At 42.4% G+C, this 13938-nt stretch overlaps 1 protein-coding gene across 1 annotated transcript; it reads right to left on the reverse strand.

Moving 5' to 3' along the window:
• Positions 1-8660: 8660 nt before the first annotated feature.
• On the reverse strand, positions 8661-13669 carry LOC125079009 (calcitonin receptor-stimulating peptide 2-like). Its single transcript, XM_047692330.1, has 5 exons — positions 13497-13669; positions 12423-12519; positions 11549-11684; positions 9371-9555; positions 8661-8807 (listed from the first exon to the last, which is right to left on the reverse strand). Exons 2-4 carry the CDS (start codon positions 12508-12510, stop codon positions 9396-9398), a joined length of 384 nt encoding a protein of 127 aa, XP_047548286.1. The 5' UTR covers positions 12511-12519; positions 13497-13669; the 3' UTR covers positions 8661-8807; positions 9371-9395.
• Between the last annotated feature and the right edge of the window lie 269 nt (positions 13670-13938).

The raw sequence follows: 13938 nt of genomic DNA on the forward strand, positions 1-13938 counted from the left end.
AAAAGACAGTCTCTTCAGTAAATGGTGCTGGGAAAACTGGGTAGCTATATGTAGAAGAATGAAACTCGACCATTCTCTTACACCGTACACAAAGATAAACTCATAATGGATAGAAGACCTCAACGTGAGACAGGAATCCATCAGAATCCTAGAGGAGAACATAGGCAGTAATCTCTTCGATATCAGCCACAGCAACTTCTTTCAAGATATGTCTCCAAAGGCAAAGGAAACAAAAGCCAGAATAAACTTTTGGGACTTCATCAAAATGAAAAGCCCCAGGGACATTCTTGAGAATGTATTGTTAATTGTCTAGGATGGATCCAGGTAATAAGATGGCTCTTAGAAATTAAGGTCAAGGGGCACCTGGGTGGCTCAGTGGGTTAAGTCTCTGCCTTTGGCTCAGGACATGATCTCAGGGTCCTGGGATCGAGCCCCGCATCGGGCTCTCTGCCCAGCGGGGAGCTTGCTTCCCCCTCTCTCTCTGCCTGCCCCTCTGCCTGCTTGTGATCTCTCTCTCTGTCAAATAAATAAATAAAATCTTAAAAAAAAAAGAAATTCGGGTCAAGTCATGCTAGGAACTTATCTATTTATTTATTTTTGGCTAGGAAATTTTCAGTAAAGAAAATATAATCTGCTTTAAATCCCAAGAATTGCTAACCAGTCATTCCTTGAGACCTGTGTTCCCAGTCACAGCCAATGCTCCCTGGAGAATCTGCCCAAGGATGAATCTTTTGAGAAGCAAGTGAAGCAGGAGACCAGAGCAACGGAATTCTGTTCACTATTAGAGGCATTTTCTAAGAGTCAGAGTGATCCAAAGATAGAATGAGCTATCTCAGAAGATAGTGGTATCAAAATTTCAAAAAAATAAGCTAGGATACTTGGGGTGTTATAGAAGACATTCAAGAATGTGGGTTGGTCTATGTGGACTTAATGGTTTCTACCCACCATGAAAATCTTAGAGGCAGAAAGAATAATGTGAACCAGTAGCTATAGGATGAAGAACATTAAGAACTCAGATAGAGGTAAGTGATGTTCATAAGAAACATCAGTAACAAGAAAGAATAGAGGACTTAATTTTGTTTGGAGTAAAAGAAGCTTATGCCATTATTCCTAATCTGACTGGGGCTTGGGAACCATGGGAAACAATTCTGAGAGTGCATCCTTTCTGGGAACTGTGTCTTCCAGTGTGAACTCAGGTCTGCATGTCTAGCCAACTCCACTGAATAGGCTTTCCCAAAACTAGGGTTGAGTAGAATTGTCATGGTTTGGATGGATATTAGTTATCCATAGCTGTGTAGCCAATTACCTAAAAACTTAGCAGCTCAGAAGAACAAATATTTACTTCCTCACTCAGATTTGGAGAGTATGCTATCTGGGAGAGGCTCAGCTTGTAGTTTTGGCTCAGGATCTTGCCTGAGGTTGCAGTCCAGCTCTCAGATGGCTCTAGAGTCAGATATAGGCTCAAATGGGGCTGCAGAAGCCACCTCTAAGCTCTCTCACTTGGTCATTGACAGGCCTCCATCTTCACAGCCTCTTGGCTAGAGACCTTTCCTTGGCACATGGACACCTCCATAGCCTGCTTGAGTGGCCTCATTTCATGGCATTTCAAGAGAGAGAGAGAAGTCTGAGCAGCTGAGTGAAATAGTCTCCCAAAGGGAGAAGGACTTGTATCTAGAATACATTAAGATCTCTTACAACTCAAGATGATACTGTGCTCAATTAAAAATGGGCAAAGGAGTGAAACTAGAACTTTATAGAAGAAAGTAAAAAAAATGACTAATAAGTACATGAGAAGGTCCTCAGTTATCAACAATCATTAGGAGAATAAAAATGAAAATCTGTAATGAGGTACTGCTATAGTATTAGAAGAATGGCTAACATTGAAAATATCAAGCCTTGTCAAGGATATGGGAAACAGGGCAAATGATCATAAATTTCTGCTGGGAGAATATAAAATGGCATAGCCATTTGTAAACCAGCACAGTCAATTTAGTTAAAACAGGCATTTACCATGTGATTTCTAGCTACTTATGCAAGAGAAATGACTTCAACCTGTCAAAGAAACACTTGTACAAGAATGTTCATAAGAGTGTCATACATAACAACCCAAAGTAGAAATAATACATATCTCCACCCGGTGAATTTTGGTACATAATGGGATATTACTTAACTCTTTCACTCCAATCCTTGAACTTTAATAACCAATTAATACACATTTAACCTCTCCAGATAGTTATATCTGATATATGCAACAATGTAAATAAATCTCGGAAACATTATGCTGAGTGAAAGAAGCTAGATACAAGAGAGGACATATCATTTGTCTATGGAAAAATGAATCCACAGTGATAGAAATCACATCAGTGATTGTATGAGGTATAGGGGTTTGGGGGAGATTGACTTCAAAGTGGCATGAGAAACATTCTGGGATGATGGTAATATTCTATATCTTTTGTTGTGGGATAATTATATAGGTTTTATGGAACACTTTTGCTAAAACTCATGGAAATATAATTTGTGTGTATAATTTAATGTTATATAATTTTTACCTCATGAATGTTTTTTTTAAAAATAAAAGATTTTATTTATTTATTATTTGACAGACAGAAATCACAAGTAGGCAGAGAGGCAGGCAGAGAGAGAGGGGGAAGCAGGCTCCCTGCTGAGCAGAGAGCCCAATGTGGGGCTTGATCCCAGGACCCTGAGATCATGACCTGAGCCAAAGGCAGAGGCTTAACCCACTGAGCCACCCAGGCACCCCATGAATGGTGATTAATAAAAAATTTTTTATGAATGGTGATTTTTAAAGTAAGAAAAAAATTATAATATGTAAACTAAACATTTTTAGGAATACAAAGGAGAATTCACAGAAATTAAATAATACTTAGAAAATGTATTGCCTTCTCTTTGTCCTTGCAAGATCAACTAACCAGGTAAAAATAATATATAAGAATATTATAATTATTTGCTTTAATTACATATCATAGCTAGTTACTTAGATATTGATATAAAATTTTTTTTACCTTAGGAAAAGTACTCTATTTTCTGTTGTCATTAATGCATTTGTGGGAAAAGATCACATAGTAAGCCTATAGAAAATCTCAGCAAATTTCCCAAGCACAAAATTATAAAGACCATCTCTATCAAACCTCAGTGCAAAAAAACCTGGAACTAAATAACTGAAGAGTAACTTTAAAAGCTATTTTAAATTTTAAATTTCTCTACTAAATTACTTTTGAGTTATAAAAGATATCAAAAGAAAAATTAGGCAATTTTTTAAATGGCAACTTCACATCTCAGAACATGATGTATGGTTAAAGATAAAGTCAAAGATGGGATGCCTAGGTGGTTTAGTTGGTTAAGCATCTGCCTTCAGCTCAGGTCATGATCCCAGTTCCCTGGGATCCAGTCTCACATAGGGTTCCTTGCTCAGCAGGGAGCCCGCTTCTCCCTTTGTGTGACATTCCCCCTGCTTCTGCTCTCTCTCTCTCTCTGACAAATCAATAAATAAAATCTTAAGGAAAAAAAAGAAAGAGAAAAACCTAACAGTTTCCTAATTTATTTATCCATTCAACAAATATTTATTGAAGGATTACACTGTACCCTATGCTCCAGGGTACAGATGGAAAAAAATCTAACTTCCTTCATAAAATTACATGCTGGTAGAAGTACATCGAACAAAACCCCCCTATAAATATATTATCACATACAGTGATAAATTCTTTGGGTAAAATAAGGCTGATAAGGTGGATGGAGAATGTTCAAAGAGGAATGTCATTTTGTATACAGTACTCAAGGAAGATAGTCCTGAGAAGGTGATGTTTCACCAGAATTCTGAAGGAAGGGAAGGAGTCAGTCATGCAGGCTCTGGGGGCATGGCATTGTAAGCAGAGTAGGCTCTGTTACTCTGAGTGAGAAGGGGAAAATGCGGAAGGTTCTGAGCAGAGGATAGACACACTCTGACTTATATTTTAAAAGGATCACTCCAGAATTGTCTGCATGAGAAGGGTAGAAACAAGGAGGTCAGTTGGGAGGTTGTTGTTTTAGTTCATATAAAACATGATGGAAACTTGGATCAGGAAGAATCAGTGGGGGTGGGAAGAGGTGGTTAAAATAGAAATGATCAGGACAAAGAGAATATATGCAATTTAATTTAATAATTCAACTCAGAAATCTAGGAAGAGACCAGCTCAATGAACTTTCCAACAATTATGAGGGAGAAGGAGTTAAGTGGTCAGCAAAGAAATTAATGAGTAAAAAAGAAGAAATGGCAGAATTGAAAAATATTAAAGCTCTTTCCTGAAAAGTTCAATTAGAACTTTCTGGTAAAGTAAGTGAGGGAAAGAAAAAAGGGAAGATACAGATATACTACATTCAGAATGAAAAGAAAGATATAATGTCAAATATAAGATTTTAAATTATAAAAAAAGACAATTTGCTAATGCATGCAAAAAATTAAAAAAAAATTTCACAGAAATATATGTAAGTCAAGAATAGATAGAGTAGCAATAGAGTAGAATAACCATAGCAGAAATTGAAAACCTTAAGAACTCTGTGAGGAAAGCTAAAACCTAAAGGAACTCTGTAAATAAGTTTCAGGTAAATTATATGAAACTTAAAGCTTAGAGAGATTTTATTGCTGACCTGAAATATATTAAAAATTCAAAAGTTTGCTTTAATTCATTTGATGATATTAGCATAGCTCCAATATTAAACTTAACAGTGGTAGGACAAAATCCTTAATAAATCACAAGAACCCGGAATTTGGATGGATATTTTAACACTATCGTCTGACCAAGTAGAGTTTATCAAGAAGCAGTATAGTCAGAGAGAGTCAATTATTGTATGGTTTTACTTACTTGTGGAGCATAAGGAATAACATGGAGGACATTGGGAGATGGAGAGGAGAAGTGAGTTGGGGGAAATTGGAGGGGGAGATAAACCATGAGAGACTATGGACTCTGAGAAACAAACTGAGGGTTTTGGAAGGGAGGGATGAGGTGTTGGATGGGGGTGGTGGGTATTAAGGAAGACATGTATTGCATGGAGCACTGGGTGTGGTGAATAAACAATGAATTTTGGAACACTGAAAAAACAAAGAAGTATAGGGCTTTAAGACCCCTGACTCTGGAGCCAGATAGCCTAGAAATAGGAATAGTTTTACATGTTGATTTGGATCGAATAACCATATGGCTTTGGTTAACCTGTTTAATGTCTCTGTATCTCAGTTTCTTTATCTGTAACATGGAACTATGAAACTGTCTATTTATGCAATCATTATAAAGATTAATTAACTAATTAATTAATTAATTCTGTGAAGCATTTACTACAGCCTAACATGTAGTAAGTACTCAAAAATATTAATTGTTATTATGAATTTCTATGCCTGGAAATGTATTATCATAATAGTAAGTCAGAGGAGAAAAGCCCTAAGATCATCGTTAGTACCAAAAGATATTTTGATAAAATTTAGTATTCATTTATGATTTTCAAAAACTCTCTTAATATACAATAAGAAGAAAGATATTTTCTTAAGATGATACTGAAACTCCTTTTGAAATCAATACCCTTCATCATCAGGGATAACTGTAATCATTTTTGCCTCAACATTGTAAAGAAGTTCTACATGATACAAAAAGAACAAAAATATGAACAAAGATTTACTATTATTTAGAGATGATACAATTGTCTACCTGGAAAGTCCAATGCCAAACAAAATCAAAACAGGGTTTTTAAAAATTGACAATTATTCTAACTTCCTTCTGGAAGAATAGATGTGTAAAAATTGCCAAGAGCATTTTGAAAAAGAGAAGCTGAAGTACCTTTATCCTACTCGTAATGAAACCGTGTTACTAGAATATAGAGAGTTATCAGTGGAGAAGAAAAGAAGTCCAGAAGGAGACTAGCGTATAAGGCTGGTGTTAAAATCAATGTGATACATGCTGGTTTATTTCATAAATGGTTTTGGGAAAAGTAGACATAATCTTATTACTAATAAGCTCTATCACACCTTTGTGGTTATAAACACTGTTTTCTCAAACCTATCATAGTGTCAGCAGTATTTGCAGAGCCAGCTTTGAACCATGCATTTGAAGGTGATTCCAAAAGCTAATGGCTTATTGAGCGGGGTGCATTAATTGCATAACAAGAATTCTTGATACACATATTTCACCTGCAGTTCTGTCGGGTTTTGTTTCACATAATTTGAGGCCATGTTGTTGGGTGCATGTGTGTGTATTACCGATGTATCTTCTTGACATTTGGTTCCTTTTCCCATCACATGACACCTTTCCATTTCCAATAAATTTTTTTTGCCTTGAATTCAATTTTGATCCCAGATTATGACCTTATTTCAATTTATTTTTGTTCATATTTGTCACTTATCTTTTACTACCCATTTATTTTAATCAATTCTGAGTCCTTCTGTTCTAAATGTTTCTCTTGTGGAAAAAATATTGTTGTATTCTTTAAAAAGATGCAGCAGATAGTCTTGGCTCTCAATTGGTGACTTTAATATACCACTATTCTAAAGCTATGTGAGTATTTATTACTGCCATCTTTTCTCAATTGTGCATTCACTGGATTTTTTTTTTTTTTCATGCTTTCCATTGAATAGAACAGATCCTCTTTGGGTATTTAAAATTCATACATTTAAAAAATTGACAACAGTTGCCTTAATGTAAATTAAGGTAAATCATACTTACGAAATTCTTTCCTACTAAACACAAATATCGTGACCATTCACATATTCCAACTACCCAGCTTACACAATAAAACAAAACTATCCTGGGTGCCGACTAAACACCCTTCTTATTGACATTTTGTTCTCACCCTATAAAGTTACTTTTTTTTAGAACGTAATGTTTGTTCTCCCTATGAATGACTGTATACATGTGTAGGTTTTGTACAGTAATGTTAGACATGTTTTAAATGCAAAACAGATAGTATCATCTGGTATCTGTCATTCGAAACTTGCTTTATTTTGTACTCAGTATTATATATGAGGTTGCTCCAGGTTGGTACATATATCTATACTCATTGTTCTATAGTATGATGTATGTATTCAGTACGAGAGAAAACCACTTCATTATCTACAGTACAGATGATCCAGTTTCAGCAGCAGGAGATTGAACCAACCACAGTGAATATTCCTTAAGTCAATTTTAGGGAGACAAAATGCAAATGAACTCATAAAAAGAATCGAATAAAATTGCTAATTTGGACATTGAGCAAATCAACACAAAGTCCAATTCTCAGTGAGAGGAAAAACAACCTGTGGTACCAAAAATAGTTCCATCAACGAATGACCCCTGTATTAGTCTGGCAGTCATTACCGAACAGCATAGGCTGGACAGCTCAGCAGCAGACACGTACTGTTCTCAGTTCTGGATGCTGGACTTGTGAGATCAAAGTCCCATCAGCGTTGCCGTGTGGTGAAGTCTCGCTTTCTGTCTTACAAATGGCCATGTACTTACCGTGTCCCCATCAGGCCCCTTCTATGCGTGTGCATGGAGAGGGAAAGAGAGGGATCTCTGATCACTCTCTGTTCTTATAAGGACACCTGTCCTATCAGATCAGGACCGCATGCCTAGGATCTCACTTAATCTTAGCTGCTCCCTACAGGCCCTGTCTCCAAACACAGTCACATTGGGGGTTAGAGTTTGTGAGGGAACACATTCACTTTATAACACTTCTGAAGCCTATATACCAGTCAGCTTTTGTCACAGCAGTATTACATATAAACAACCTCAAAACCTTCGGGTTTTACAAAGGCAAATGCTTATTTTCTTGGTCATGGGCATGTAGTAGGGATGAGGACGATCTTAGCTGATGTTGGCTGCATGTGGATCTAGGCCACAGGTCAGGTTTAGGTTCACAGACCTTGTTTTGGAGTCCAGGCCAAAGGAGCAAAGGACACCTAGGCATGCAGCCATTCGAGAGTACTTGTTAAAGGTATGAATGTTTCTGTTAAACATAGTACGGGCTTTAGAGCAACATGCTTTTCTTCTCCACACCCAAGAAGATAAGAAAAGTTGGACTGAATGGTACCTGCTGACCTTTCCTGGCCTGTCAGTCTGTGGCAGCATCTCAGACTCTGAGCCACTGTTTCTCAAGGACTTTGCAGGCTATGGGGAGGAGGAGGGGTGCTGATGGGGAGGAAAGGCAGGGCTGGGCAAGGGCAAACCTGAGTCAAGAGGAAGTGCACAGACAATCTCTGAGGCTGGGGACCAGGGAACTCTGCAAATAAAGGGGAATTGTCTTTGAGATGTATAGAGTTCTAATTCCAGAAAGGGATACTGAGGACCCATCCCATCCCAAGCATGTTGCCTGTGCTTCATGGTCAGCCTCGACAAAGCGTTCACAGGTCTTTAGGCTTTCTGGGGAGAAACACCATAAATAGCAGTAGGGACTCCTCTCAAATGTGTCAGAAACCCTTTCTTATCGTGATGAAGTTCACCAGTGACAACATTTCTTCTCAGAGTTCCATGCAGGCCCCGCATTTATTATGTGCCCCCAGACACCCACCAGGCAGCTACTCCCCATGCCCCTGAGGGTTTACAGGATTGTCAACATCCATGGGTTGGCTCACAGGGCCCATCGTTGCTACCAGATACAGACATGCTGTCATACAAAAAGATGCACACTAGGTAATTGCAATAATTTTATTCTTTTTATTTAGATTTAATTTATTTCAGACAAGAATGTTTTTAATATTAAGCATGCAGATGTGTGTGTTTTCCATGCTCCTTATCCTATGAGTTGCATTCATTTTAAATTAAAGGAAATAGAGTTCGCTTCATGGTGACCTAGAAAAAAAAATAGCCAGAATTTAGTAACTCATTAATTGTGAAAATATTGACATCTATTATCTCATTCAGTCTTTATATTAATCTAGCAAGTAGATGCTATTGTTGCCCTTGATTCACAGATGGAGAAACTGGCTCGGAAAACATGTCTGGCCCGTGGTTGTACAGCTAATAGATCAGTTCATGATTCCAAGTGTCGGCTCTGAATTCAGACGTACATGACAGTATAGTGTTTACACCCAAAGCATGTCATTACCTTTCAAACTCAAAAGGTAGAATAATCACAGTTATAAATGCAGGGACAGTCATTTAAATAAACAAATTGATCTTTTCTGGCAGATGATCTCAGTTTTCACAGGGAGATACTGCTCAAATAGAGGGGAGTGACCCTAAATTCCAGGAGTTTCCCTGTTCTCTCTGCAGACGCTGGGATGGGGACATTCCCTTGTAGATTTTTTCTAATATGTGGGCTCTCAGAGGCTTAATGTGTGGACTGCACCCCTGCACTACCTGGGTTCCCATCCTCCCACCCAGATACCTGGGTTCCCATCCTCCCACCTCACATTCTTCCTGGATCCCTTTCAGCTCTTAGGCTCCAAGTTCCTCGTGGCGATGGCCAAAGGCTTCGGGGTCCACACTGGCAGCCACAAATGTGTTTTTCACCATGCGCTCAGCTCTGGCCAGCAAGCCTTCCAGATTCTTGGTCACACAGTGGGCGGTGTCGCAGGGGCTCTCCTGGGCAGTGATGCTGGTGTGCAGGATGGAGGAAAAGGAGCCCATCAGTGAGAGGCTGTCAGAGAGAGATTCTATCTTCCCCATGGGGTAGTCATGGGAAAATGATTGCTCTGAGAGGCACCTGTTAATGGTACGGCTTTCCCCTAATCACAGTGTTCACTGCAGAAATACACAGGCTATGGGGAAAATACCATGATCACTCCCACAGACATTCCCAGGGGTGTGAGGAAGCCCAAAGTGGCTCTGGGTGAGTGGCCAGGGAACACAGAGCTGTAACAGCTTATCCTGTATAAGTAAACTAAAAAGCAAGCAAGGCTTAGGAGAGAGGATTATAGCCCCACACTGACCCCAACTCAAGGACTGTCTAGAAGCCACAGCCCACTCAATGGTACCCAATATCCCTTCTTAGAAATAGGAAAATTCCCCAGACTCACCTGGAGGAGGAAGTATAACATTGGGTCCCAGAGGTGCTTACCTGCTCTGCACGGCTCCTGTCCAGCTACTGGATGTTGGTCACAGGACTACTCACTATGCCCTGGATCCAGCTACCACGGGGCTAAGGCTCCTTCTAAGCACAGGTCTCTGAGTCTGAGAAGCCTGTGCTGTGGCCCAGGGCAATAACCACCACTGCTCAGGTCTTCTTACAAATGCACTTTTATTCCCCAGTGACAAACACATTCATAAGCAGGACTGAGAAGCTGGGCTACGATTCCTCGGGGGAGTCAAAGGCTGCCCCCCCATCTCTTCCCCGGGGGGTTCTCTTCTGGCCTGAACATCTTGCTCTCCTCCCATCTGAGGTTCCAGACATCCACTGCCACAAAGAAAGCTACTGACACCAGCAGCCAGAGAGGACCACATGTATCATGATATAGGAAGGAAGGAAGAAAGGAAATTAGAAAGTTGAGGGAGGGGATTGGTAGGCATCCCGGATCATGCCCGTGTGAGGGCCGTGGTCTCTCTCCAAGCTGCTGGCCATGACCCTTTTCTTGCCAGGGGCTCCGACCCCAATTGCAGTCTGAGGGAACGTGTGAAACTTGTTGAGGTCCTGCGTGTATGTGCCCAGCACACAGGTACTCAGATTACTGCACCGCTTAGCTCGGAAGCTGTCCAGGCTGCAGGGAAAAGACATGCCAGGTGGTACCACAGCCTGGGTCTGCCCCTGTGGGTATCATGCAGAAGGTTAGACCAGGGAGGGGGCACTTGGAGCAGAGGCGGGAGGGGCAGGCAGCCGTGCAGCACTCAATCCTCCATTAGGAGAACCTAGAGGTTTCCTGAGCCAGGGCAGGGTGGGGAAGGGCTGTGGTGGGGAAGGGGTAGCCTTCTCTAGCATTCCTCATGCTGCAAACTGTCAGTCGTCATGCTCTGCACTGAGATTTGCAGGGTAGCTGCTTGTGCATCTCATGCCTCTGACCTGGTGGGGCCCGGGCCAGCCCAGGACTGGTGTGTGCTCCAAGCTCAGGGGACGCAGGGAGGGGAGGCAGGGGCAGTGCATCTGGCCCCATGACAATGTGTGTGTCTCCACAGACACACCTCAGACCGCAGACCTACCTCAGACAGTGCCCTACCCGACCCCACCCTCTGAAAGGCCTTTGGCTTTACCTTGCAAACGTGCAATGAATGAATGCCATGTGCCAGTGTCCAAGAAGCCTAATTCTAAACCTGAGATACGTGTGGTCCATCTGCCAGCTTCACACTTACTGGTCCTAACTCCTCCGATCCCAGGAAGTCCCCTCAGTGCTGCCAGCCCAATTGCCAGAGTGGGGGATTTCATACCTTCCCTAACTACTTTCAGAAAGGGATCTTTTTCTATGAGCCTTAACCATCGTCTCTGTGACTTCTATTGTCAAGGGAGCCTTAGAATCCTGGGCCCCAGGCAGAGGTGAACCATGGCAGTATGCTGGCCACCTGTCCAGCTGTGTTCTCTCTTACCTCTTGGGATATGCCTTCCTGGGCATGACAGGAGGGAGGAGATGCCCTGAGCTGAGCCGGGGCTGGGGGAGCCTCACCTGGAGCTGTCAGTCTCCTGCTCCCGCTGCAGCTCACGGACCTTCAGGCGCACATAGTCACTCAGCACTGCAGTCAGTAGGAGGCATACTTCGTTCTCAGTGAGTATAGGGGGTTCCAGAGAGTTCTCTGAGGCAGGTCTACGGGGGGGATGAAGGTCAATAGGGGCTCTGAGCCTATGTCTACCACCTCCCCTGGATCGGTGGCCAGGCTATTTTCCTGTATTTTGTGATTTCCTTAAGGATGTGGCCACCCCAAATCCTAGTGGTCAGGGCATGAGTCCAATGTCCTTCGAAAAACATTGATTCACCGGTAGTCAGGCACTAGAGTGACCTTGACATGGACTGTTGGAACTAGAATATGTAGGGTCATGAAACTGATGGTGAGATTTTTCAGGAATATTATAAGCTTAGTGTTAAATTTAGCCATTATTAAGCATTGTTATAAAACAGTTTGAGTCAAAATATTTGTGTAAGGGTGAGAAATTAGATTAAGAGGTCTCATATTAAACCTAATAAGAACAAATCAGTGGAAAATTAGATTAGTATGTCCTTTGTTTATCAAATTGTGCTTTAATTAGATAAATTCGTTGGCTATAGATACAAATATTAGGTCAATAGCCATGGCTGTTCTGTAAGAGTCAATAAAATATATGAACTACACAGTAATATATAGAATATACATTTTGATTTTAAGCTGATATTTTAAGAATATCTTTGTAGCATAAAATTTTTATAATAACCCTTATGCAGGTCACATGCATACTTTCCCCCCCTGAGAGCTGGTGGTTAACCTTTTAGCCCATCAGAGTACAGAAGTGTCTGATCCCAGGGGCAGTGGGGGGGGGGGGGCGTGCACTCCTGGCAGGGCTGTCTTACCTGAATGGTGCTGCCTGGAGGACGCCCACCTGGTACAGGGCCAGGATGCTGAGAACCAGGAAAGGAGAGAAATTCCAGAAGCCCATGATGCTTCTCTGCAAGAGAAGAAAGACGTCACCTTCTGCACCAGTCTGAATTCTGTGAGCCCAAGGACCTGGGCTCCAGTCCTGCTTCTACCTCTAACTCCCTGGGATGGCGGCTTCAGGCTGGTCATGTCATTCCCTTTATGATTGTTTCCTCCCCAAGAAAGTGGATGGCTGAAAGATCCAGTGAGTCTGTAGCATGCATAGTTTAGCAAAGACAGCAGAGTAACAGCTGAGCTATCCTAGCAGACCACTGGGTGAAGAGGATTCTGTCGGTAGCCCCCTCCCCACCACCGGGCACCCTCTCAAAGTCACATCCTGGCCAGGTCTCCACTGAGCACCCTGTCACCAAGCGGCTCTCTTATCACAACCCAGAACTGTCCTCCCTGTGTGGGGCTTTTGCTCTTACCTGGTGGGTTATGGGGAGGTCGATAAAAGGGAATTATCTGTACCAATGGAATCTTAGAGAAACTGAAGAAACAAATTCTGCTTACCTGCTCCGCACTCTGGCAAAGAATTCCCTGCAAGAACCAGCTTAGCAGAGTCCTAAATTGGGGTTAGGACTTAAAGCAGGGCGGAAAATGTCCCAGAACTCACTAAAAGGGCTTGCTATCCAAGGCTGCCTTCCTCTCGGTCTTTGAGCCTATCTGCCACCCACCGAGGCTGGCCAAAGTTCCGAAATGACTTCCCAGGGGCCACTAGGCACAAACAGGTCCGTGAGCACCCCTGCGCCCCGCTGTGCACACGGCATCTGTGGAGCTCCAGTGTCCCGAGCGCACGTGCAGCAAGAACAGCGAACTGAAGTGGGTCTCAGTGCGCAGTGAAGCAGGAAGTCCCTGGACTGAAACTGGCCAGTGTTACCTGAGGCAGGAGCCTGCGATGAATCCTGGAGTAACGGAGAGCAGCTACAAGAAGGACGAGTGCAAAAGAGAGAGGGAAGAAGAGGGAGAGATAGACTCACACAGCGAAGCGGGAATCTCGGAACTCACCTGGAAGCAGGTGGCTTGGAGCCCAGGTGGTGGCAGCTGTGGCAGCGTTGGCGTCAGGCAGTGGCGCTGTGGAAGCCGCAGGGACTCTTGAGCGGAGCAGTGGCTCTGCTGCCTCCGAGCACCAGCAGCAGCTCTTATTCCTGATGCTCTGGGTCTGGGGTGGTCCTGGAGCTCTGAGCAACCAATGAGAGAACAGATCTCGTACCATGATGGATTGTGTCACCCATTTGCGTCCAGAACCTAGAACATTCCGCAGGACCATCCCACTTGTATTTGCATTGAGGTCATTGATGGGAGAGGAGGGAGGGAGAGGGATGGTGGGGACCAGGAAAATACCCTGAATAGGAGCAGGAAGCTGAGGGTGGTTTGACGTCAAGGTAAATTTTACCTGTTTAGTTCCATTGGGTTATGAACATGTGCCCCTCACCAACCCAGCGGTGCA

Source organism: Lutra lutra, chromosome 10 (assembly GCF_902655055.1).
Source record: "Lutra lutra chromosome 10, mLutLut1.2, whole genome shotgun sequence".
Classification (NCBI taxonomy): Eukaryota; Metazoa; Chordata; class Mammalia; order Carnivora; family Mustelidae; genus Lutra; species Lutra lutra.

What these genes read in the sequence shown, in the direction of transcription:
- LOC125079009 (XM_047692330.1), bottom strand. Translation starts at nt 12,510, where the DNA reads ATGGGCTTCTGGAATTTCTCTCCTTTCCTGGTTCTCAGCATCCTGGCC. An exon ending in CCAGGCAGCACCATTCAGGT is followed by an intron (nt 11,685 to 12,422) that starts AAGACAGCCCTG and finishes CCCCCCGTAGAC; the next exon opens with CTGCCTCAGAGAACTCTCTG. An exon ending in CAGGAGACTGACAGCTCCAG is followed by an intron (nt 9,556 to 11,548) that starts GTGAGGCTCCCC and finishes CCTGCACACCAG; the next exon opens with CATCACTGCCCAGGAGAGCC.